General features: G+C 36.0%; 1 protein-coding gene and 1 non-coding gene across 2 annotated transcripts in view; both read right to left on the reverse strand.

The window, feature by feature from the left end:
- Nucleotides 1–1,333: 1,333 nt before the first annotated feature.
- LOC106712629 (GAS2-like protein pickled eggs) overlaps nucleotides 1,334–26,153 on the reverse strand; it is a 58,642-nt gene continuing 33,822 nt past the window's right edge. The window contains exons 3-5 of the mRNA XM_045683138.1: nucleotides 9,732–10,295; nucleotides 5,927–6,587; nucleotides 1,334–2,613 (exon numbers count right to left, since the gene is read on the reverse strand). Coding sequence (XP_045539094.1) covers nucleotides 1,709–2,613; nucleotides 5,927–6,587; nucleotides 9,732–10,295 — 2,130 coding nt within the window. The 3' untranslated portion in view covers nucleotides 1,334–1,708. The remainder of the gene's footprint in view (nucleotides 2,614–5,926; nucleotides 6,588–9,731; nucleotides 10,296–26,153) is intronic.
- Nucleotides 17,748–17,819, reverse strand: Trnag-ucc. The gene has a single exon. It is a non-coding gene; the product is annotated as a tRNA-Gly (tRNA).

The raw sequence follows: 26,153 nt of genomic DNA on the forward strand, positions 1-26,153 counted from the left end.
CAAAATATCAACATAATAAACCGCTTTCTATTTATTTATATATTAATAATAAATAATAATAATAAATAAATAGATAGTGGTTTAGGATAGAGCGTTACAAGATGCAGTTTGGCTTTACAATTAGTAATAAGTAATTATTATGCCCAGTATACCAGAGGACATATTGTTATCCCTTTCATCCTCTTAGAAAAGATAGAGACAACAATACATAACAATCGAAACCCTACATTGAACTGAGCACAATATTGTAGCTTAATTTAAAGTACAGAGAAATAACACACATAGCGTAAATAGATATAAAGATCATTATTGCGTGAAAAAAAATTGTAGATATAACTGGCTGAATAAAAAACGATACCATATAAAGGAATAGAGTCGCTTCGTTTGTTAATTTAACGGTTTAGTTAAATTATACATAAGAACAAGGGAAGCAGCTCTTTAGATTTCCTTTAAAGTGGACGGTTAATACGAATTTTTACAGTGGAAAAATATTTTTTTTTACTGATTTTTTACACTTATATAATAAATCGGTACATGTATCTTACATATACTTTTACGTTATAACGGACAAGATTAACATTATGTTGCTTTTTAATATTTTTTAGAAAATCTTATTAATAATACATCGAAATTGATATTTGTTTGTTACAATTTAGCCAATCTTTTTTCACATTTATAAGCTCTATGCCCTTCACAACCTAAACAACAATGAGATTTCTGAATATAAAAAAAAAAATTAGAAAAAATTGCCAAAACTCCCGGCTCAAGTGATTGTTTTTTATTGTTTTAAATGCAATAAAATGCTAATTGAAATTTGTATTAGTTGAAAAATGTTAAAGTCCGGGGATTGTATAGCAATAGTAACTTAAAAAATAACTTAAAATATTTCGCTACAAAACTTAATCTAAAAAAATCGTAACATAATACATAAAGTATTTTTTTATTTTGATTTGTCAAATAAAAAAAAGATAAAAATCTCATGCGAGTCATTTTTAATTATATCCAATTTTAAAAAATAATAAATATTGTATTAATTTTTATTTTTTGTATTCGACGCATATTTTGTAACAGAATTTAATGTTAAAGTTATGTTTTAATAAAAAAATAAAATTAAAATATAATAAATGAAATACTCAAAATATAATAATAATTAAATATAACTAGACAACTTAACTTGATCATTTCTTTTAGCACCATCTTCCTTTACACAATGTCATGTCATGTCATGTCATGTCATGCCATGTCATGCCACTCATAGATCGTCTCTTTCTGACTCATCCTTCCGAAGATAACATTAAAAATCATATAATTACTGTCATCGATGTACTACATATTACGCAATGGTTAGTACGAATTGTCTATTCTAAAAAGAATAATTAATACTAATTTAATGTTAGTACTAACACTAGATCGGAATTTGATATTCGAATCAAATCGCGATAATAATATCGCTTTTACATAAAATGCTACATTAGCACTACAATTTAGATATTAAATATTAATCTGAAGAAGATATGATATTTGTTAACAATAAATACATATAAAATGTCTACATTTGACCGAAACCGTTGGAAATAATCTTACAATCCACTTTATTTGGATCTATCGCGATTATACCAAATGTTTGCGCCAACGTTTGGTCCAAATTCACAAACACTTACACTTGCTCAGTCTTTGAATCACTCGAAGTGGTTTCGAGCGAGAGCTGTCATTGGAACTGCGACGTCGATGTAGACCTTCTGCAGCCAATGGACACCGGAGCTGGTATCCTCGAAGCTCCAGTCCTGGGGTCTTTCCTCGGGGCAGCCAACTGCCTGGTGCTAGTGGACCTCTCCAATTTACCATCAGACATCACCCAAGCCGATGTGAAGTCGGCGTAGTCGGAGTCTTTTGAGCTCGTCCTTGATAGAGAGTCCTCGCCTTTAGAATAGGTTCTGATGATTTCTTTCATTTTTTCTAAGACGGTGGCGTCATCTTTCGCCGTCTCCGCTGACCTTAAGATCTGTTCCAATAAAGGGCTTAATTGTTTTTGATGTGGTGGTGAACGTAGAGTTGCGCTGCTTGCCCTTAGAGGGGAGTTCCGCTTGAAAGCTTCCGTTTGACCGACTTTGGGCTTAGCTTTTGGGGATTTATTTGGATTATCAAAGGTGTCGGCGCCGATTGTAGGTCTGGTCTTGGTTTTGGTCTGTGTGGGTGCGGTCCTGCCGCTCCAGGTATTTCTTGCTGTGGGAGGAAGCTTGGGCTTCAGTTTGGGTGACGTCTGGACTGGGCTGGCTGTATGTTTTGGACTTGGTGTGTTTCCGCGGCTGGGGGTTTTGGTTCTCACTGGGGAATGAGGGATTCTGCTCGCTTGTCTGCTGCGTATGGTTTTTGTTGGTGACTCGGAGACTTCTCTATTAGGTCTGAGGCTCTTGCTGGGCGAGTCGTTGCTCTCTGTGCTAATGATGCACTCGGGGCTGGCGCGGTTGGACTTGTCGTCGACGGAGCTGGTCTTCCTGCTCGCTCCACCGTAGAACGTGTCAGAGAAATCTGTCTTGCGTAGTCCGGTTGTCAGACTGACGTAGTCGTCAACGTTTTTCTCCATGTGGCAGCCGTCGTCGTGCTCGAGACGCTCTGTAATATGAACAAACACTTAAATTATATGGAAAGAATTGCAAACAAAATCAACTAAAAGAGTAGCAGGAGCATTGTGATTTTCCTAGATCATTATGGAAATTCGAATGAGAAAAGAATGATTCATCTATTTAAAAAAAATCAGGTAGCTATTTGATTTCCCCTGCAAAAAGTAGGATATATGTAAATATGAAATGTTTGTGAAATTGTAAGATCACAACACTATCATATCCTGACCGCGTGGTAATGGCGAAATTATGTACAAAGTGCTTCCTGTTGGGCCATAAAGTGCGCGCTTGTCATATATCGCCTTATAAAGCGTTATTTAGAGGCTATAACAGACCAGTATTACAATATAATGGAAGTTTATGCATGAGTTCATGTAGAGAAGAAAGGTCTGTTTGTCTTATTAAACCTTTTTAAACTAGAAACTACAGAACAAATTTCTTGAAAAGAAATGCTAATTAATACAACTGTAATCGCTACATTCAGTCTTTGAATGATTAGTAGTCTATCTGGCGCACACAAAAACTTTAATTGGTTCCTAAAAAAGAGCCTTAGTTGTATACTAAATCTACACTAAGAAACTTTAACTATTTAATGACCAAGTGCGATAATCATGTTTTTAATTCATCAAGAGTTGTTTAATGAATGGTCTTAGATCTAAGTTAAGTTGACACAATCTATTTTTAGCCTCCTAATGAACTCCGTATCACAAGTCTGATCCATTTTTAGTCCGCAAGTCGGGACCGCATTCTTCACGTAAAAGGTCCGACCAGATTGTTTGCAGACTATCCGCGAAGTACAGTCACGTGCGAAAATCATGGAAAGTTTGCAATGTTATGACTAGCCACTGATCGATCATTAGAAGGGTTGTGATTGTACATTTATATCCACGTTACGATAAAGATATAGTTGAATCAATTCAATTTTATTGATTTCCTAAAACTCGGGATCTACTCTCACTAAATTCGTTAAAATCGCTACAAACAGCCATAAAACATCAAACACGCGCCAAACACCGAACACAAACAGGCATCCACACATTTGAGGAACCTCCTTTAATTTGTGTAGAAAAACCGCAGAGGCACCGATTACTGCGACAAACAGCGAACACCAAACAAAACAGGCAAACACCAATACACACGTGCATGTTTGTTTGGTGTTTGCTGTTCGCCATTGTTTGCCAAGCGTGTGTAGTTTAATCTTAATCTTTACCCGTATAGTCTTGTTTGTCTTATAGTACTGTGTATCCAAACCATTATATTAAAAAAATCTAAAGGTAAATATCGAATACAAATAATGAAAAAAATATCTAAAATTATAAACCACAATCGATTCCAATAACGAATACAGGAGGTATGAAATACGCTGTTTTGTATCCACGTATCTCCTTTCGAAACTTCACTTTTAGACCTCACACGGATGCAGGACTAACCTCCTTATTCACTTAACTATAAGGACGAAATTCACAAAGCGGTGTTCCAACCTTACTACAATGGCTACCACGTGAGAATATTTCAAAACAGACGCATACCGACTGAGTCAGTGTGAACAATACAATCGGCCAAATATAGGCACTTCGAAAATGTTTCGACTCAAGGCTCGCAAAAATATAGTCTTTCAATTAGCAATTTGGTCTGTATTTATTGTTTTGTAACTTTTAAATTTTATTAATTTACAAGGCGCTGATTTAATTTAAACAACGTTTGCTTTTCAAATGGCTGAAATTTATATTAAATTTTACAACTAGCAAAGTTGCGACTAAGATTAAGGTTGCAGATACGTTGCCACCAGGAAAGTATACACAAAGGTCGGAATGAATTACATTTCAATTGTACAAATTAATATATACCCCCATTAATTTCAATTAACGTTAAATAAGAAAGGGATAAAAGAATATTTCTACGAATTTAGAAAGGGATAGTAATTGTGAAGCATGAATGACTCGACAATATATTTGCATCAGTACAATATCCCTCCCTGTTAGGAAATGTCATTGTGTTACTAAAACAGCTGACAGTCAAAGCACAATGGAGATACGTAAAAATATCAGTCAGCTGTTCCAACGTGTCCTGTCTTTTATGTTCTATTCTTTCAAACACACCTGGAGTTCTACCTCTCTCAATTCTTATCAATTCTGTTACTTTTATACCATTCATAAAATTACATACAATTTGCCGTATGATAAAAGTGCGTATTATTTTGTATCAATAACCAATGGGGCGTTTCTGTAGAATCATTTAAAATGGAATTTATATTTAGACTATGGGCAGAATGCATTTCGAATTAATGCATTGAGGCATAACACACGGCAATTTAATGGAAGAGAGAACACGAGTACTATTGTAGCAGAATTGACCGCTAATCCACAAGTTATAAGCTGAAGCGTTTTTTTAATTGCATCACAAAATAATTTTAAGGTTTTATTGGGCTTTAAATCAGCTGTATTTGTATTATGTTTCATCAATTTCACAGAGTTCAAAATCATGAAAGTCTAAAAGATTTCAATAGCGATCATTTGTTTATTCTTAAATAATTAATCGCTATCTCGTGTCACTTAAACCGCACAAGCAATCAGCAGGAAGATCGCGTACCGCGTTTTCATTTGTGACTTTATGTTTCTACCGTTGAGGGTTATTGAAACATTAGTAATGTGTTGTCGCTTGTCTCATTTACTCTGAGAACGAGCGAGAAGACAATGGATATGGTAATTAGTGCACGAGTTATAATGATTTAATATGTTTTATTTATAAAGATAAACAATAACAGGATGTTGAGAAATAGCAACTTCTTACATAGTCATCAAGCCTCTGACAAATTATTAACAAAATCGACACAAAAATATATATTAGGCTTGTTTTTTTATACATCATAAGGTGGCAAACGAGCGAGCGGCCATTGAATACGCCGAAATAGCGACGCGACCGCTGCCTATAGATATCCGTAATCCCATTCCTATGTATTCCCTTCTCAGTCAAATCCACTTCCTCTTCCTATCATTTCTACATAAAAGGAGGGTGGGAAGGGAAAGAAGTCCAAAACTAGGCCTTCGGCACCACACTCATCATACGAAACGCGGAATTGAATTCACTTGACGTATTCTATACGGTCGTGGTATTGGCACCGGGAGAACCGGCCAATTAGTGCAGCAGATGTTATTATTGCTGGCGTCTACCACTGTTATATTCTGTAAAGTCATGAAGAACAATTTACCAGAATTTAACAGTTAATGATTGCAGTTTTTCAGGTTTCTTATAAAACTTAATTAGTCTAAATTAAGCTTTAAATTAATATTCAGTTTTAAACTTACCATTATAATCTGCGTCATCCATAGAATTCTGACTGTGTATCGAGTATCGATTGGTTGTTTTCGTAGACGGCGATCCTTGCGTGGACCCGGCTACCACGCCCAAGCTCCTGTAACCCTCATCGGATACTTCTGAACCATTGTCTGATGCGCTCTCTGTGGCTGGTGCCGGTGAGACTGGTCTAGGACTCTTATTCCTTATAGCATGGGGTGATGGAACCAAGTGATTCGTGGATACGATTTTGGTTCTCCTGTCTGGGGAAGCAGAGCATCTTCCGGGACTATTTGTGCGTGGTGATAGATATTTTCTACCAGGAGAACACGCCCTATCCATCTCACCCATGTATGGTAGACTGGATGGAGCGTCTAGTTTGTGAGTCGATTGATAATGTGATCTCGGTTCCTCGTTGTAAACTTTTGGGGAATATTGTAGAGACATTGGTTCGTATTTTTCTGTTTTCGTGTATGGGAGGGAAGTTGGGCCGGCGTCGGGTCGTTCGTATGTGACGGTGGCGCCGGCGAGGTCGTGTTTAGGCCGAGCCAGGCGGGCGGAGAGCGAGGTGCGGTGCTGGGTGCGGCAGCGGCACGGGTCATGCTTGTCCAGGTAGTGGGCGAGTGTGTCCCAACCGCCACCAACGCGTACCATGACGTGCGAACGAAGGATCTGCGAAGAAAAACTTAAAAGTTATTTTTTTTTTAAATATTTGGCTTGCGATTTATGTAGTAGGCCAACACCAGACCTTTAACGCCTCATTAGATTGAAAGGTGGCCTAAGTTTAAAGAGTAAGAGCCTCAAGGGATACTAAGAAGAACTCGGCATTATGCAGGGTGTGGTAGCAATTTCACTCAGAACTGCCGTAAAGGGCTAAAGTTGCCAAAGGCATAATAAGGTTGAGATTGTTTTATGTATGTTATGAGAAAACTTTGCATACTCACAAGAACGATTTAGTTCTTTTATTTAAAGAGAGCTAATTTCGCTCTTTTCATTTTCTTGCTTGTTTGCTTTATAATTTCGTCTATACATCTAACTAATATTATAAAGTTTTGATGGATGGATGAATGGATATTTGTTTGAAGGTATCACCGAAATGGCTGAACGGATCTTGATGGAATTTGAAGACCACATAGGCTACTTATTATATCTTTTTTTTATTTCCGATAGCTAGTATGTAATATTTTTCAAGATAAGTATGCATCTAAAAACTAAAACTTCATACTCTAAGGACGTATATAGGAAGCGAAATTTATTTTTATTTCTTTGCCAATCGCATATCACAACCATAACAGGCGTAGAAAACTAACAAACGTGAGGTACACTCGGCCATGCCTATTTTAGTCGACATACACCAATTTATTTATAAAACCATACAAACGACTCGATTCCATTAAAGCCTCGGAGATCGATGATTCATATCTAACATTCGAATCCATCTTTGGTCAAATCAAAGCCTGCACGATATTGTAAAGAAAACGTTAGGAGCTCGACCTTATTAGCGACCAGTATTCAACTGACATTTGAAATCTAACTACACGTACTTAGAGGCAGGTCATCGTAAACTGGTAGATTTTTATCATAACCATTTATCATTGATCTTCTGGATTAAGTATTTGAATGGCGCTACATATCAGGTTATACTGGTGGTACAATATAGTTTATCGAACGCTCCATATTAAGGGTCACAAGGCGAGGTCCTAAACGCACGAGGCCACCAGTTCGAGACCATTTGTATTGAATGAACCACTCAAGGTTGGTCCTAGCTTTCCCACGCGGCGGCTAAATGAATCGCGAATCCTGCACACACACAGACACGCCTCAGTTGCAAAATCAATGCCTAATGTGAACATGATAAGTCCATTGTCTCTTTATCATATTGCCAGTTTAAATTGAACTCCGTTTAATAAAGTTCAGCCAGTCAAGTCTTTTATGAGTAGTATCTTATCTTAATCTCATCATCTATTAAAAAAATCGTACTAAACATGATGATTGTAACGGGCAAAGATTAGATAGTAATTATTAAAAAAACGTCATAGATTTGATCCTTTACAAAACGAAGCTACAAATGTTTTTCTAAAAAGCGTCGCAATATAAAACACAGTGTACTCATTTTTCTGACAGTCCAATACATAACTACAACAGCTTGTAGGATCCAAAGTAAAATTTAATGTCTTAAAAATATATATACTATTCCGTAAATACAACGAAAACGCAACGCATCAGCGGTTCCTCTCGTATTGTAGGTATCCATGAGCGTCGTTGTACACCTCAATGTTCAGGCCGCTCGTTTGCCGCTTTTTCTTATATAAAAAAGAAGAGTGAAGATCGCCTGGTATACGCATACTATAAGTTGGAATTATATTTAAACTATTAATTCCATTATAAAAAAAAATGTCAACTTTATCAAGTTGTCATTTTGCCGCTACTAATTATGCAGAAATTAACGACCAATTACACAACTAAATAGTCGATCAATTTTCTCACCTACTGATTATTATAATAAGTACTGTATGTTTACTGTTCATATACTAAGTATGGTAAATTATTTAAATTATACACGCGCTGATAGTGTCACCATATTGAGGTTAAACGGTGGATAAATTCCCTAGAAGGTTTGAAAAAGGATGTCATAATCTTATTTTTTTATATAGAGAAGGGAGCAAACGAGTGGCGGGATCACAGAGGTAATCAACGACAAAAGCAACACCAAAGGAACTGTGCTAGTATGTATGCTCGCTTCTCGAAGGACCCTAAAATGTACTGGTTTGATAATACCGCCGAGGATAGACCGTTCCACAATAAAGCTGTGAAACACTACAAAAAAAACTATAAAAATAAGTTGCTGATTTGTAATGTACAAGAATTAAAAATATCGTGGGGTAACCCTAAGTTTTTATCAAGCATATTTAATTAAGTCAGTGGTGGACAGTTTGTAGTAATTTTATAACATTATATATTATTATATTTAAAAGATTTTTATAGTTTATATCAATTATTTTTTTTTTGTTTCATTCTATCTTAGAGCGCTATTTGTAGTAAATAAAACGTTTTTTAGGATTTAAACATTCCTTTATCGTTCATGGTGTCACTACAATAATTTATTCAACGCAACAACACGCAACGGCGACACTTTGCCGCACGGAGGTGATCAGGAAACAAAACAAACGACTAAAGTTTATGATCGATTGACCTAAATAACCGCTATTTAATGCTCATAGAGCGGAATGGCGCAGGTTGACAAATATGGCGATATTCGAACAGGTTATAAACCGTGTCTAATGCCAATTAACTAATGGATCCTAATAGGTATACATAGGAAGTCTAATGTCTAGATATTAATTTATCGTACAATTATAAAGATTTGGACAGAATTTTTGGATTTACTGAAGTCAAACACCACATTATTTAAGTTCAAATCCGACAAAGTATTGTTAATTTTTTTGAGTTTAAAACGTATTTTTTGGTCTCATAGACTAAGTAAAATAGACCCTGTTTTGTAGTCCATTAATCTAAAGCATAGTTTATTGATCATATAGAGTATGAAAGACCAAATAATTGAGAATATAGTCTTTGCCTTTGAAAACAGGATGTATAATCTGATCAAGTTGATATATCGGCTGTCAAAGGGAAACTATCGCACTACCGATTACGACCTGGATGGTTGAATAAATAAACCGAAAGAGGGATGGTGTCTATTCTCAACAAAATAGATTAGACCAACGATGGATGGTCAGTATGAATATATAAATAATTGTCGCAAGAATCGCCATAATATACATTTTAAGACAAATAAATAAATAGATAGAAACTCACCCTCACGAAGATGAGAATCCTGGTGTCGCCAATTCGGTATTTTCCTTCAGATACTCTGACCATTGGGAATTGTGTTGGACATGAGCATCTCTCAACCAAATCTCTTACGCGCTCATCCAAGCTTCTCAAATCATTAGTCACCAATTGTGGTTGAGGACCGAGTGGTCTTAAGCCCAAAGCAGAGTCATCTGGTTTCAATTCTTCACCTGCCAATTCTCTTTCGATCTGTTTCTCCATTTGCACCAGAAGTGGAGCCGGCATTCCAAGCACGGCGCCCTTCCTAGCTACTTCAAGAAGGCAAAGTACTACATGTTTTTCGTTCTTTCGAAGGCATAGATCGTCGGTTTCGAAGAGTAGACACTCGAGTATACCCAGAGCACGGCGGCACCATTCAATGAAGTTGGAAACGTTATCTCGTGCAAAGAATGTTCCCGCTTTGGCTGCTGGGAGCATGTTCACTGGAGGACGGGATCGCAGGGCTTTGGCTAGGACCACGGCCTCCTCAGTTTCCGGAGCCGGTGATTCAAGGATCAATCGGGCTGAATCCCTGACTGCATTTGCGTGCTGTAACAAAGAAAAATGTCTAATAAGTAATTACTTCAGAATTGTTTTCGTAAAATACTTCGATGCATTGATCGAAGTTCCATTTAACAACTTTAGGAATTAAAATATAAAACAAGATTATATTCTACTATTATTTCAATGATGACATGCATGTGTGATGTAAGCACCCACTCCCAAATTTTTGATAGTAAAAGGAGTGGCGGGGGACTTGCAATGTGATTCAACTGACCTAAGGTCAATTTATTAGCTATAGTGGCCTTGAGCTATGGCGTCATATGTCACGATTAAAAAATCGCTAAAGTAATTCTATCACCATATTCCAAAATATAAGATACTCTATTCATTGGTGATAGAAAATGTTTAATACTCTTCAACATTATTTTAACAAAGTAACCATCTTTATTCGATGAAAATGAAAATTTGTGTCAATTTAAAGAAAGCTTTAATCCAGATAAACAATCTGAACAAGTTTCAAGAAAAAGTCTTGTGAAATAAAAGAAATTTTCATTTGTAAGGGAATATGCGTCGATGCCGGTTTTCTAATTCAATTCGAAACCGTCTACTGATGGAGTGAAATAATTTTAGCGCCGTACAACTTGTAGACTAAAAACTAATCGTTAATATTCATGATTGCGCGCATACTAACGCTGTGTGCCAACTGATATTCTAGCTCTAATATGGTAGTTTAGAATAGGGTTGCCAAAAACAAAAAATGTAAAAAAACTCGAGACAAATTTACAAGAAAATTCAAAAGAGAAGGCGCTGCCTCCCGAAACACAGTTTTAACTAGTTGGAGAGACAGAGCTCCACTAATTTTGTGAAAAATGGTTTTTAGTTAAATAAAGAATACTTTATTTTTTATTTTATACTAAACAAAAATGCAGCTTAAATCTCATGTAGTGCGGTGTGTGTTTAGTTTCAGACCCGTTGGAGTTGATATCTTTCATCAGATTGAGTGATTGAGCTCAATTCGCAATCGGTAGTTAAGTTTATGAATATTATTTCGTTGAGATTCTTAACTAATAGTTAAATTACTAATATTTTTATAGAGGACACTGGCAATAGCGCAGGCAGTCATAACACTGCTAAAATTAATATAACCGCTGCCTATAAACATCTGATATAAGTTGAAAGATTTCAACTGCTGCAAACAACGATTATGCACTGGTTTTTAATAATTTAACAACTAATCATGTGTTATGTGGCAGCCCTATTTCTAAAGTAAGCTTTTCTCAGAATCTACCATACCGTGCACATTCGCGAGTGCCGTCACAATTGCGGTTAGAATAAAAAGTTGCCTTTTGATGTATTAACGTGTCGATCGTTATTGATACAAAGATTTATTGCTTTGAATTGTTATTATAAAAAAACATACATAGCGCAATGTTGTACTTTATGTTGTTATTGTTTTGTTGCACAAGGTAATATCAATAAAATTGCTTGTTATTACCATATGTTACAATTATTTTCAATTAAATTCATAGATTACAAAAATGGAAATATTTAAATTGCGATTAGAGATTATTAGATAATTATTGCTCAATGTTATTTGTAATATTCAACCACGTTAATTGTCTCCTTGTTTTATTTTCTTATCTTTGATGTAAGATATATTTTTTAGATAATATATTTCTATTGGTCTATAAATAAACCTATCGTAACATAAAATCACAATTTGATCAGAACCCGATACACATTATATCACTAAATCCATTAAATGTAATAGGAGATTATGAGATAAAACTGTTTGTATGTAGTTTAAGAAGTTTTCGCTTTTGACTCTTAAAGGAATTGATGAAAAAAAATCCTTCCTAAAGTATAACGTCCGCTTTACCATCATTAATATTTTAATAGCTCTATTCGATTACAAATAATAACAGTTCCATTATAACTATAATTAATTTTATCTGCGACTCTTTGCTAAGTCCGTTTCTCTTTAGTCAAAGAAGAGATATGTTATGCAATGCGCAGTGCAGCGACAATTTACAAGGAACGCGTTGAAGTCTTTTATTCGCAGACTGTTTTCCTCACCATTGTAACATGTACGACGAACTCGCTCTGAATTTGTAACGAGATATGAATACAAATGTAAATAACAAAGCCTTTTTACACACGTATTTGTCAGTTTGAAATGACCGAAACTGGACATGGTGTTTTAAGTGTGTAAAATAACCTTTTCAGACTCATAAATAAGCGACTAGCCGCGTATTTCTAAGACTAAAATCTCCCTTTAAAACATATTGTCATCCCAGTCATTCATCATAATTGGCAATATGTTTTAAACGGGCGATTTTGGTCTCAGAAACCCACGGTAAGCAGTGAAAATTGCTATTGCAGACATTTCTGAAAATAAGTGATCATCGTTTTAAAACTTTATTTTTGTTCGAATAGAAAATCAGAATATTTACGTGATAATTTTTAAATTCTGACAAATGACATTTAAAAAACACACACTTCAAATACAACAATGCGGGTAATTAAAAAAAATTGAAACTAATTTCGTTTCATACCAAAAACACAGTTTTTATGTTCACCCCTATAACATTTAATCGTTTATTGACCTCATTGCTAATTATTATCGCCACATAGTTTAGTAAGTTTTTATAAAAACATGAAATCAACAAAATATTAACAAGAATTTCAGTAGATTTTTCAACGTCAATTTCGTAACGGATAGATCATAATAAGAGACAGATTAAATATGTGATTCAAACCATCAATATTGTGCTAATTCTAGTTAATATAGTATAATCATAGAAACCTAAATATTTATATACAAAGTATATGTAATGATTACGTATCGATAACATTGACACATATAATTAAGAAAACTGTTTAGGGATAAAACAATATTCACTATATAGAAAAACGTGTATCTTACAGAGAGCGTCGATGGCTCAGGGGTTAAACACTTGACTTGCAATCTGCAGGTCCTAAGTTCGAATCCCGCCATGTACCAATATGTTTTTCGATTTTAAATTTACATATGTACATTTATCCGACGTCCGTACAGTGAAGTAAAAGATCGTGATGCAACCCGCACATAAGTGTAAAATCATTTGACCACACGAAATAGAGGTTCGTGATATCTGCCTACCCCTCTGGGTTACAGGCGTGAGTTGTGTGTATTTGTCTTACTAATATTATAATGGATCTCGCGAAATATATAGTTTAATAACAATAAAAATAAAATGCAAGTAATATCTGAATGTTCATAATGCAACTGCTCGTCATTATAAGAACTTTAGCCTATATAGATATAAAAGGGCAGAATAGCAAACTATAATAATTATTACAATACTCGGCGCCTAAATCGATAAGTCAATTGAATCGATTCAATATAACTATTATGAATTCGATTGTTGAACGACGAGCGATCATTAGTTCCGAATTGAATTAATTAGATCAAGGACGACATCCGCCCACTGAATAATCGATTGAAGTGTAAATTAAGATACAATTTAATCTAATCGTAACACATTGATATAATTAAAACAAATTGAAAACTAATTCTATTTATTCGGTTGTTGACCTGATTCAACGTTTTCAAATAAAACACGTCATATTTCTTTTGTTTTAATAAAATGAGCGAATCTTTTGTAAGAATTATGAGCACCATAAGGATTTTAAAAATTAATACAAAAAAGAAAATAATTTTTAATATTTGTTGTAGCCCATTTATATCTCACTCAACCCATTACACAAATTAAGTATCTACTATAAATACGCATCACACATATTTCTAATCTCTGAAGACTTTAATTTTAGTTCCAACTTTTATTACTTCATTTAACTATTATAACAACAAGTGTTCATGCGCGAAAAAGTCATACTTTGTTTACCGCAAACCATACCGCGATTGTTATCGATCGGCGAAACCAAACGGTAATGGATTCGCAACGGACCGGCTCGATACTAAATGCTAAATTATGTTTATAAAAACTCCAAAGCGTAGAGAATATTGGAATTTATTGTATATTCTTTAAAATATTATGTAAGAAAGTTTTTACGTTATTTTTACTATACATATGATGAGTGAGAGGAAGTATATAATGTAACGGAGAAATTTCTTTGTTCATTTCTAATTTAATATTTGTACTAGAGAAAAGATCTAACACGCCGCCTAATGTTCGTTTCTTTTTATCATCTCTTTTCATTCATTTCCTTATTTGTTGTTCTCATAGCCTATTGTTGTTTCGTAACAATGATCATTTATGTTAAATTTATCGAGGATACGACTAATAGGAATCAACATACATGAACTGCTTGAAGATGTCTATATATCGCTTCGCCGACTGCACGTCGTAGCTGGAGATAACTTCAAGATCTTCAACGATGAATAATTACTGATAACCATTGTTAGCTTAATAATTATCATCACCCAAAAGACACTAAACATTTCTGCTAGTTCCTATGTCCCTTCTATGACGTCATATTTAAATTTCATTGTCATCAACTAACCAAAAGTCACTGTTCAAGTCATCAGCATTTCACACTATATTGTGAGCCTCTTTTAATCGAAATCAAGACATATTACCCTCGTGCACTTGACTCTGTAAGTTCGATATTCGACTGGTAAAACCAGTAGCAAAGCGGATGGTTCAAGGTCGAGTCTCGTTCCACATTGACCGTTTTCACTTTCGACTCCCAACCGTTACGACTGACATAACAGATTTACTTATATTCAAGATTTTCATTTTTAATCAGTTCTGGATATCAACTGCAATAAAGTTTTTAGTGTAAGTGACAAAAATGGAATTCATTTCAAATACTGTCTTTCCAAATTGCCTCATCATTGGTTTTCTCAATTTTTCACCCATTTTCTTCTGTTTTTTACATTAATTGACGTACTCATGATCGTTAAGGTGGTCTCCAATGTTAGTAAGAGAATGCACTAAGAGCCTCCTTAATTTTAAGTGCGGCACTAACGATGGAATTTTATCTATATTTTATTGCGAATGTCTTCTAAAACAAAATTCGAACCAACGTTGTGATGAATCAGTATGTCTCTAAGAGTGTTCTGAATAATTACGTCGATAATCAAGCGCTTGCCACCGCAGTTCGTTATCTCATTCATTTATTAGCGATAGTGACAGGTGACAGTCACGATAGGTTATAAATCATTGTCTTGTTTGAAGATAGAGGGCGCTTGAGTGCGAGCTTTGACTCCTATTGTCCTTTGTTGGTTTTACACTATGATGAATTAACTTGAGACTGTTCTGTTTTAAACCATATAAGATTACATCTTTACTTAGTTATTGATGGTCAACTTCATATTGAAAGTATGTAATTTGTCATTGATAGATAAATCGAACAATACTTCTGGATCTTTAGTTCAATGTTTGAGGAATACTAACAATATGTGTTTGTTATACTGGACTTAGTTAATTTGAAGAAAAGCTATTGGTCATCAATCTTTGCCAAAATGTCGGCAAAATATGGATCTTTGTAATTTGAATAAAATAAACAATATCATCTTTAACAATATTTTTTTTCTATGGAATGTTTGCAAATGTAATACAATTGTCCGTATTCTATAATTTGTATTCATATTTATAAAATTCTCTGCTATATTATTAGTTACTTGCTTCATTTCATAATCCAAGAAATTATCAACCAATAACATACCTTGCTCAATTACGATCGTATGAATAAAATAATTGTAGGAAGTAGCACCTACCAATTATATCAATTGAATATCCACAAATAGAGTTGCGACTTGGAATTGGAACGCCTTATATGGGCGGAGAAATCGACTAATGATCATAATAATCGATTTCAAGGCGAATGTCGCAGTTATCGACTGATGGGAGAGATCAATGCTAGATTTCTATTTGTTTGATTTATTGATACTTAAAATGCAACAGAAAATATTGTAAAGGTAATTGAAGTAGTATTCCTTTTATCTGCAGCTTAATTTGCTATCACCATAAATGTTACGAACGACGAAACAAACTGCTTTAGTGTTTGATGGTGCATTTTTTATATCATAAGGTGACAAACCAGCAAACGGCCTGAATTCGCCTAAAAAGTGAAGTGATCTCTACCCATCCCCATCTACATCCATAAATTTAATCGACAGAGGAGGGGAACCACAGAAAGATCCTCTTGCTATTTGTCCCCATCAAATCCGCTTTCCCTTTCCATCCTTTCCTTACAAGAAAAGTGTGGAAAGGAACGTGGACTTAAATTAGGCCTCCGGCACAAAAATGTTCACACGAAAACTATCATAGTTTTCAAGTTAAATAAATAAATATAAAAAGCAACAACATTAAATGGATACAAAAGAAAAAAAGATAATAGTTACTGTAATAACAATAAATTATCGAACGAATAATAAAACATCCGACCATAAATCGTTCATGAATCCAGTAGTCAAAGTTTTGGAATACGAAAACGACAGCTTTATAAATCCCATTAATCGAAATAAATTGCATTAAAACGATTCCTTCCGGTATCCAGAAGAGGAATATCAATGTCGTAAATCAGATCGGTGAGATTTTTTATGAGTCAGTTACCCCTGGACAAGGAAGTCATTCGACCTTGCGTGGCGACCGACTGGCCTCGACTGGACCGGGGTGGCGCCGAACGAACCTTATATAGTAATAAAGGTTGATTACACGATGGGGGATATATACTGAGTTTAATTGCATCTAAATTTTTCGCATTCATTACCTACACTACACGTAGGAAACGATTTACGTGCTTCTGATGACCTCGTTGACAATGTTACTCTAATCAAGTACACTATTTTTATACTGTAATAGGCAACAAGGAAGTAATGAGAGTGTAAACAAGTCCTTTTTTGAAATATACTTATTTGTGAAATTTGTTCCGGTTTAAGCAACATATATAAATAAACAGTTGTATGTAACTTAATAAACTAAATTGTAACGTTACTTCCACACCAAAAAGAAACAATTTATCTTAAGTCTGCTCTAAAAATGCTTAGCATTACATCGTAAACGTGTAGTGGAATAAATTAAAAGATAGTTATTTATTTATTTTTGTGTATATAAAAGGAAGCATATGATTATAAAGCGAGAGAGAATCGATTTGATTATAATTTTAACTCGGAAATTTGATCGATGACTGACGCTATGAAGTTATCAGAAAACGATTAACTGCTATGAACACTTTTACTTATCGACATAACAAGTTTTCGATTAAAACATCGATTATGCTATCATTAACCAACCAGCTCGTAATCTATATATTATCCAATGTCAAAGACAGTTAGCATGTGCTTATAAAATGTATTTAAGATTATATGTAAAACAATGTTGCAAGTGATTAGCATATTTTGTTTCTAATTTAACAAAAACAAAGATTGAAAATGTTTTTATATTTTTTCCAATATATTTGTAAATTTGTAAATTGTATAAAAATAATAGAGATCTTTACTTGAAAGACTATGATGAAAAAAATAAAGTTCATACAAAAAGCAAAATGTGCGATGGCCGGGAATCGAACCCGGATCAACTGCTTGGAAGGCAACTATGCTGACCATTACACCACCATCGCAACTTGTTAGACATACGAAATGAATCTTTAGAATCAATTTTGAAATGTCAATGACCGAAAATAACATTGGAGTAGAATAGTCATAGAGATAAACTCATACACTGATTATAAAAAACACATTTATATGATAAATTATTCGTAATAATATATGTATATGTATGACCGATATAATAAAAAAAACTAATAAAACAATGAATTTTTGTATCATTATTTTTTTCGAGAGCTATTTTTTATGAAAAATTTTATACGATAGTTCCGAAATCAGATATATCAAGGGTGTGCTTCGAGAGACACCCCTAAAGGGTTAACGTAGAGATGTTGCATTACTATTTTATATATTGTGTACCATTGCATCCAAATCACAAAACCACGTGATCGATATTATAGAAAAAAACTCAGTACTTATTTTTTCTAAAAAGTGACAACCCTAGGTTTAGTTCGTGTGGTCGCGCGGGGAGTCTGTGTATTGCTTTGATAGCCCGCCGCGGCCGGTGGGTCGTGATCGTGCGGATTGCGCGGATTGCGATGCCCATACGTCTCATACTTTGAGGACCGCCGTTTTTTGTTGCAGAGCGACCGAACTGGGCATACGTGAGATGAATGTACAAGTTGCATTTTATTTTATACACAAACTATGTTTTACAATGTGTCGTGGTGTTTAACTGTTTTGTAAGGAGATGCATTTTTATATAAGGAATTTCAAACTAAAATATGAAGTTGTACCACGATACTGTTTAGACAAATTAATTATTGTATCAAACTTAGAAACGGACACATGGCAGAATTTCATACAAATTTCTAAACTTTGACTCTATTTACGACTCTACTCTATTATCTAGAACGGCTGGACTGATTTTGACGGGACTATAACGGAAAGGTAGCTAACTGATGCACGCTGGCATATTATAGGTTACTTTTCTTTAATCCTGTCATGGGTGACCGCTAGTCTTTCCGCTAATCTATTCTAAGCGAGACACTGTATCAAATTGTACTGTGACCCCGCGATTGGCGGTCTCTGTGGCCCGCTGTGTCGCATGCACTATGATAACCCATGACCCGCTGTAATTGGCCGCGCCCGTTCCCACGACGGCCACACTGGCCACATGGCCACACGGGAAACATGATCAAACAACCTCTATAAAGGATCAAACAGGTGTTATTGGCCACTTGGCCACAAATATACATTGGTCTTTACGGCCACACGATCATATGACCTGGATGGCTACAGTTGTATTCTGCTACATAGCCTTTTCCTGGCCTTTGTTATTTGAAAACTAAAATGCTTGTTAGCCAAGACGCAGCTTAATCTTTTTGCCATAATGCCGACATGACATCGCTCTATTTGGTACATGAACTCACTTTCTAAGACACGGTCGACCGGAGACTGCCTTTGTTTTGGGTTTCGTAGGTCATATGTCAAATGTTAGTCAGAGTTTAACCAAATATAATACAGAAATGGAGTAACATCGAATATCATGCTATAAAAGTTAAAATATTATAAATGTGAATGTTTGGATGTATGGATGGATGGATGTTTGTTAGGAGGTATCTCCAGAACGGCTTAACGTATCTCGATGTTTGGCACAGATGTAGAACATAGTCTGGAAGAATACATAGGCTACTAATTAAGTTTTTTCATTTATTTTCGCGCTAATGAGGTCCCATTCGATGGCTATTAGTTAAAATAAAAAAAAAAGTAGTAGGTAGCTTTTGCTAGTAGATATATTATCCGAAACCAAAATAACTTTCAAGTAATGATTGTGAAAGTGTACATACCTACAACGGTTTCTAACCATCATATTCCTCCATTATTAGAGATTTTGCAACAAAATTAGGTAGGTGTTAATTTAGTATTAGTTTGTAATAGAAGTGACAAATATCCTGTCCCGACCAGCAAATTTATTTTGTCGTTCGGAACGCTTATAACGGCTTCGTTTTGAAACACTCTGTATCCAGGATATTGCTTTGTATGTTTACGAAATAATAGCTTAGAATCAAGTGTCAGTTGTTCGTTGTTTATTGCATATACAGGATGTATAGAAACAATTCCTGTTAAGCAACTATGTAACCGTGCGTTTCGATTATCGTAACGATCGTACAAAAACACAACGTTGTCTCATTTAATTCAAAGGAAAATGGAAAGGATGAAAGTGTAAGGATTATAATCTAATCTAATCGGCTATAATATTGGGGGCACACAGGTTACCTTTTATCTTGAAATGAATACGAGAAAAAACTATAACCATATATAACTTATAACCAGACAATTACAGTTTTCTGAATTTTTTATTAGTCAGTTTCACTGAAGCGATATTTGAATCTCTTTCATAATGTTAGGGTTATCAGTATTTGTACCTGTCTGGATGCAAGCATGCCACAATAACTCAATGGGCTCAGAACATTAATAATAGAAATGAAGGCATTTAGCAATAGGATGGATAATAGGGCTGCCACTAACGTAGTAACGTTATTACGTTAATATTAACTTGGTTAATATTTAACTTGGTTATAAAAATAAACTGTTATATTTACAAATTGAATTGTAAAGATATTCTCTTTTTGTGCGTCAGTTCCTCCGTCGATTAGAGGTAGGCAACGCATCTGTAATTTTGGATGTCTATGGACGGCGGTCGCTTTGCTTTTTCGGCGAATTTAAGTGGCCGCACACTTGTTTGTCAACTTATGATTTAAAAAAAACTTTGTTACGGCCAAATGATGCTTAGATAATTGTTCTAGTTTAGTTCTCAACTAGTTTCCTAATATCGGTACAATTTTATGAATGAGCCGAGTAATTTGGAGACAGGTACAGGCGACACTTGTCAACCCACGGCTACACAAGTATTTGCAAAACATTTGCCTGGCCCACGCCCAGAAGTGAACTACATTTAGGACTGTCACCGGCAACTTGTGAACGCCACCCGTTTTTAATTTGTCTATGCAAATTTCAGACTCAGCACACATTTCGAACGACTTCATTTACAAAATGACGTGTAAAAGTGAATGCGTTAGATGTCATTTCTGTATGTTTAAAAATGTATGAATTACCTATATAAGAGGTCCTTTAGTTAATTAATTTGTTCGATATCCAATTTTCCGAGTCTTTACAATGTGTCTCGACAAACTACAAACATGCAGAGTTCACGATTTGTCGGAAACACTCAAGTATGGACTTTGTTTAATTATGAGTCGATTAAATACCGTGTAATGTATACCACTATTAGGCAAGTAATTTGCATCTATTGAGAAATGTTCAACGCGTTTAATAATCATAATTTGTCAAATGTCACCGTCGTAGCCGGTCGGTATGAAATTATTCGTTAAGCTTTGGTGATTTGTAAAACTGGAATATCGTATGAATGAGTTTCCGGTAGGTAGTAAATTTTTTTTTAACCATAAAAATATGATAAAGTAGAGATTAAAGAAAGTAATGGTATAAAAGTAAATTATTAATAGTATAAAAGATTTTAAATTATTTAAATATATATTATCCTTTTTATATATAATTCAGCATGGAGGCATATGTCAGTTCAAAAACTTCATAAAAGAAGAAAAAATTACCACAGAAAAATTTTTGCATAGATAAATAAATTAAATAAATCCAACAGAGATTATGTCAATATCAAGTAACGTTTATTATTGTCAGGTTCAACGGTTGAAAAATCTAAACCTGCAATAGTGCGATGTCGCAAAGAGATTTCCTTCAATTGTTTTGTTCCAGCCTAACTAGCAAGTCGGCGAGTGGTCAAGGCGTGCATTCGTGACGGTTTAGGGGGTGTCAATTAGAGGTTAGAGTTGAATTAAATTTTAACAAGTTATAACTACTACCCACCATCTAATTGATAAATAAAACAGAAAATTATACATTATCGTATTATGTATTAACTAAGACCTTTAAACTAAAAAAAAAAAACTACCCGTGGGTTTCTGAGACCAACATCTCTGTATAAAATATATTGTTATTCCTGTCATTATCGTGGACAAAACAGAAAAAAACAAGGAATATTTTGGTCTCAGAAACCAACGGTAAAACATTTCAAGTTTCTGACGCCAATAGTAGAAAAATCAGTTTATCAAGCTCTAATACACAATCAATTAGTGACAGAAATGGAACCAAAAATATTTGGTACTATACCGTTATGAATAGAAACCAAGAAAGAATTTCACACAACGCATAGATGCTATAGATTTTGGTTAAAGGGCTGCGTGGGAGGTGACAGTTAACTTGAAAGCTACCGATCTATAGTGTGACGAATTTATCTGGCCAGGTGGGCAAATGTAAAACTGAACTACGTTAGCTTATATGGAACTCCTATCGTTATCAAGAAATTGCCACAATTTCCTTGTCAGTCTGGAACTGGGGATAATCATGTGTCATACATTGTGTGTTTCATTTTCTAGGCTTAATAATAAGTGTATTTTTTAAAATTTTTAACAGAACTAATCGCGACAACAGCACCAATCTCAACGGCCAGATAAGTTTGTGGCACTGTATATGTTTGGAAGCATGTTATGTGAGAAATCTGCATTTTAGGCGTCTGTTAACAGAACCTTTTTCGTAAAACTACTTTTGTAGTTTAATATGGAAGAAGCAGGGAAATAAACAAGCTATTTTAAAGTGATAACTGTTCTGTGTAAACTTATTTTGTTGGTAGAAAAAGCTAATAAATGTTGACAACTTAATTGATAGTTCAACTCATTTCTATTGTTTGTAATTGGATATACTGTAGTATATTGAAGGTACTTATGAAAAGTAATAAATTAGTTGGCATCCGACCGCAGTGTTTTATTGACGTATCTTACACTGGCGACGAGGCGGGTTATTTTTTTTATATTGTACGCGTGCGAAGTAATTAGTTAAAAGTGTTAACATGCCATTTGGTAAAATCGAACCGTTCGATTTGTTTTGTGGACAATGGACAACATATGTGCGACGTGTAGAACAATTTATTTTTCTAAATGACATAAAGGAGACGCATCGGGTCGCCACGTTGGTGACGTTAGTAGGCGATCGTACATATAATTTGATGTGTGACTTGTGTGCACCTGATAGACCGGAGGATAAAACTTTCGAACAGTTAGTGCAAATTGTAAAAAGTCACGTAGAACCGCAACGTTCGGTGTACGCCGAAAGGGAAATGTTTCGACAACGACGGCAAAAGGCAGAAGAAAGCATCGGCGAATTTTTGCAACAGTTAAAACATTTAGCTTCGTCATGCAATTTTGCCCAGAATTTAGAAGAAAACTTATGTGAGCAATTCGTCACGGGCTTGCGGAGCACTGAGATTAAATCACGATTGCTATTTGATGCGAAATTAACCTACAAACGGGCGGTGGAGCTAGCTCTAAATTTGGAAGCCACGGAGAAGCATGTGGAGCGGGTGAGCGGCCGCGTCAGCGTGAGCGGTGCTGTGCGCTCCAGGGACCTCGGCGACGACGTGGCGGCGGCGGTGACGGCGGTCAGCGCGGGCGCAAGCGGCGGCGTTTCACAGGCGGGCGGCGAGCCGTTGCACGCGCTGCGCAGCGGGCCGGCCGTGGCGGCGCGACCGGCTGCGGCGCAACCGCCGTGTTGGAGATGTGGTAAACCACATCGTGCAGATAAGTGTCGTTTTAAGCAATATACGTGTGGCCAATGTAATGTAAAAGGGCATTTAAAAATAATGTGCAAAGCGTCGAATAGTAGAACAGCCGGCACGCGACACAATTTTGTGGAGGAGGACTCCGACTGTGAAATGTATAATATTTGTGCGGTTTCTTGCGGAGATAAGCCTTACTTTATAGACGTTAAGGTTGGTGATGTAATGTTAAAATATGAACTAGACACTGGAAGTAAGATTTCGGCAATTAATGAGAATTGTTACAAGCGATTTTTTTCCAACTATAAAATTCTTAAGGATTCGATTAAGTTATGTTCGTATTCCGGGTCGCGTATAGAAACGATTGGATATATTGTAGTAAACGCGTCGATTGATGATAATTTTCAAGATAATTTACAACTGTACGTAATCAAGAATGGTAGTCGTCCTTTGTTAGGTAGAAATTGGATTCAAAGATTTAATATAAATGGATTGTGTATTAATAATATTTCACTTGATGTTAACGAGCAGCGAAATCGGTTCATTGAAGATTTAAAAAATAATTACCCTAACGTCTTTACAGATAAGTTAGGTGAATGTAAAAAACAGTTTCGCTTGCAATTGACTGATAACAAACCGGTTTACTTACGCGCGCGGCCCGTACCGCTTGCATTGCGCACCGCGGTGAAGAGGGAAATAAATCGTCTAGAAAAAGAGGGATCGATTTATCAAGTTGAACATTCCGATTATGGTACACCTATAGTACCTATCATTAAACCATCCGGGGACATCCGCATATGCGGCGATTACAAATCTACAATAAATCCGAAATTAAAAATTGATCAATATCCGCTTCCGCGAATAGAGGAACTGTTTGCGGCCCTAAGCGGTGGGCAGGAGTTTTCAAAAATAGATCTGACAACCGCGTATATGCAAGTACCTCTCCACCCCGATTCGCAGGCGTGCACGGCCATCACCACACACGTTGGTACTTATGTATTTAAGCGTACTCCCTATGGTTTAAATTGCATTCCACAAATGTTCCCTTGTATGCCTTGTTAAAAAAAAATCAGTCGTGGTGTTGGAATACAAATTGTGAAATCGCATTCAGAAAAATAAAAAACATTTTAGCTAGCGACAAAGTGTTGTGTCACTACGAGGCGGAACTTCCGGTCGTGCTGTCGGTGGACAGCAGCGCGTACGGCGTGGGCGCGGTGCTCGCGCACACCTTCCCCGACGGTTCCGAGCGCCCTATAAGCTGCGCCTCCAGGACGCTTTCCGACGCCGAAAAGAATTACAGTCAATTAGACAAAGAGGCGCTCGCTATTATGTACGGAGTGCAAAAACATCATCAATATTTATTCGGCAGGAAATTCACGTTAAAAACTGATCACAAACCATTGGTATATATTTTTGGACCTAAAGGCTGTATTCCACAGACTGCGGCGAGTCGGCTACAACGTTGGGCCGCCAAACTAGCCGCGTACGATTTTAATATTGATTTTGTAAAATCAAAGTGCAACGGCAACGCGGACGCGTTGTCGCGCTTGCCGCTAGAGGGAGACAGCAGCGGCGGCGCATCGAGTGCGCCGGATAAACATTATTTAATGTACGTTGATGAAACTTTACCAGTTAATTTTAAAGAAATAGCATTAGCAACAACTAAAGATAAATTGTTAAGTAGAATTTTTGGATATATTATGTTTGGCTGGCCGGGAAAGTGTTCAGATGATGAAAAGGCTTTTTATGTCAGACGCGCAGATTTGAATATTGATCACGGCTGTATTTTGTATAAATATCGTCTGGTGATACCGCAAACATTACAAAAACGCGTGCTGTTAGAAATTCACGATGGTCATTTAGGCATTGTAAAAATGAAGTCCATCGCTAGGAATTATGTTTATTGGCCGGCACTCGATAAAGATATCGAGTTGATAGGGAACAAGTGCGAGGCGTGTCGCAGCGTACGCGACGCCCCCCCGCGCGCCGTCCTCCATCCCTGGGAGTTTCCCGCCGCGCCTTGGCAGCGACTGCACGCTGACTTTGCGCAGCTGCACGGCAAGTATTACATTATCCTAGTGGATGCCCATAGTAAGTGGCTCGAGGCGGAGGAAATACGTAGCACATCGGCGTATCACACCATAAAATTTCTTAGAAGTTTATTTGCGAGGTTCGGCCTACCGGAAAAGCTCGTTACGGATAACGGGCCTCCGTTTCAAAGCGCGGAATTTAGGGAATTTTGTGATAGAAATATGATACGTCACATAACCTCTTCGCCCTATAGACCGCAAGGTAACGGTGCAGCCGAGAACTGTGTTAAAATAGTAAAAAAAACTATTAAGAAAGCCGTTATAGAAGGTAGGGACATCCATACTAGTTTATATCGGTTTCTAATGCAGTATAGAAATTGTGAACATGCAACAACAGGGGTTGCGCCCGCGGTGGCGCTCCTCGGACATCGTTTGCGTAACAGGCTAGACGTGATGCGCCCGAGCACCGCAAAAATAGTCGAGGAAGCGCAGGACAAACAAGTACTCAACTCCTCGGGAATCGCTAGAAACTTTAAGGTAGGGGATAAAATATTATCTAGAAATTATTCAACTAATAAGCATAAGTGGGTCGAAGGGAAAATTTTACAACAAACCGGTCCGGTGTCGTATAAAATTATGAATAATGATGGGGATGTATACCGTAGGCACACGGACCAAATTTTACCTCGGAGTAACAATAGGTTCTCATGGGACATAGAAAACGAATCGGA

Source organism: Papilio machaon, chromosome 21 (assembly GCF_912999745.1).
Source record: "Papilio machaon chromosome 21, ilPapMach1.1, whole genome shotgun sequence".
Lineage (NCBI taxonomy): Eukaryota > Metazoa > Arthropoda > Insecta > Lepidoptera > Papilionidae > Papilio > Papilio machaon.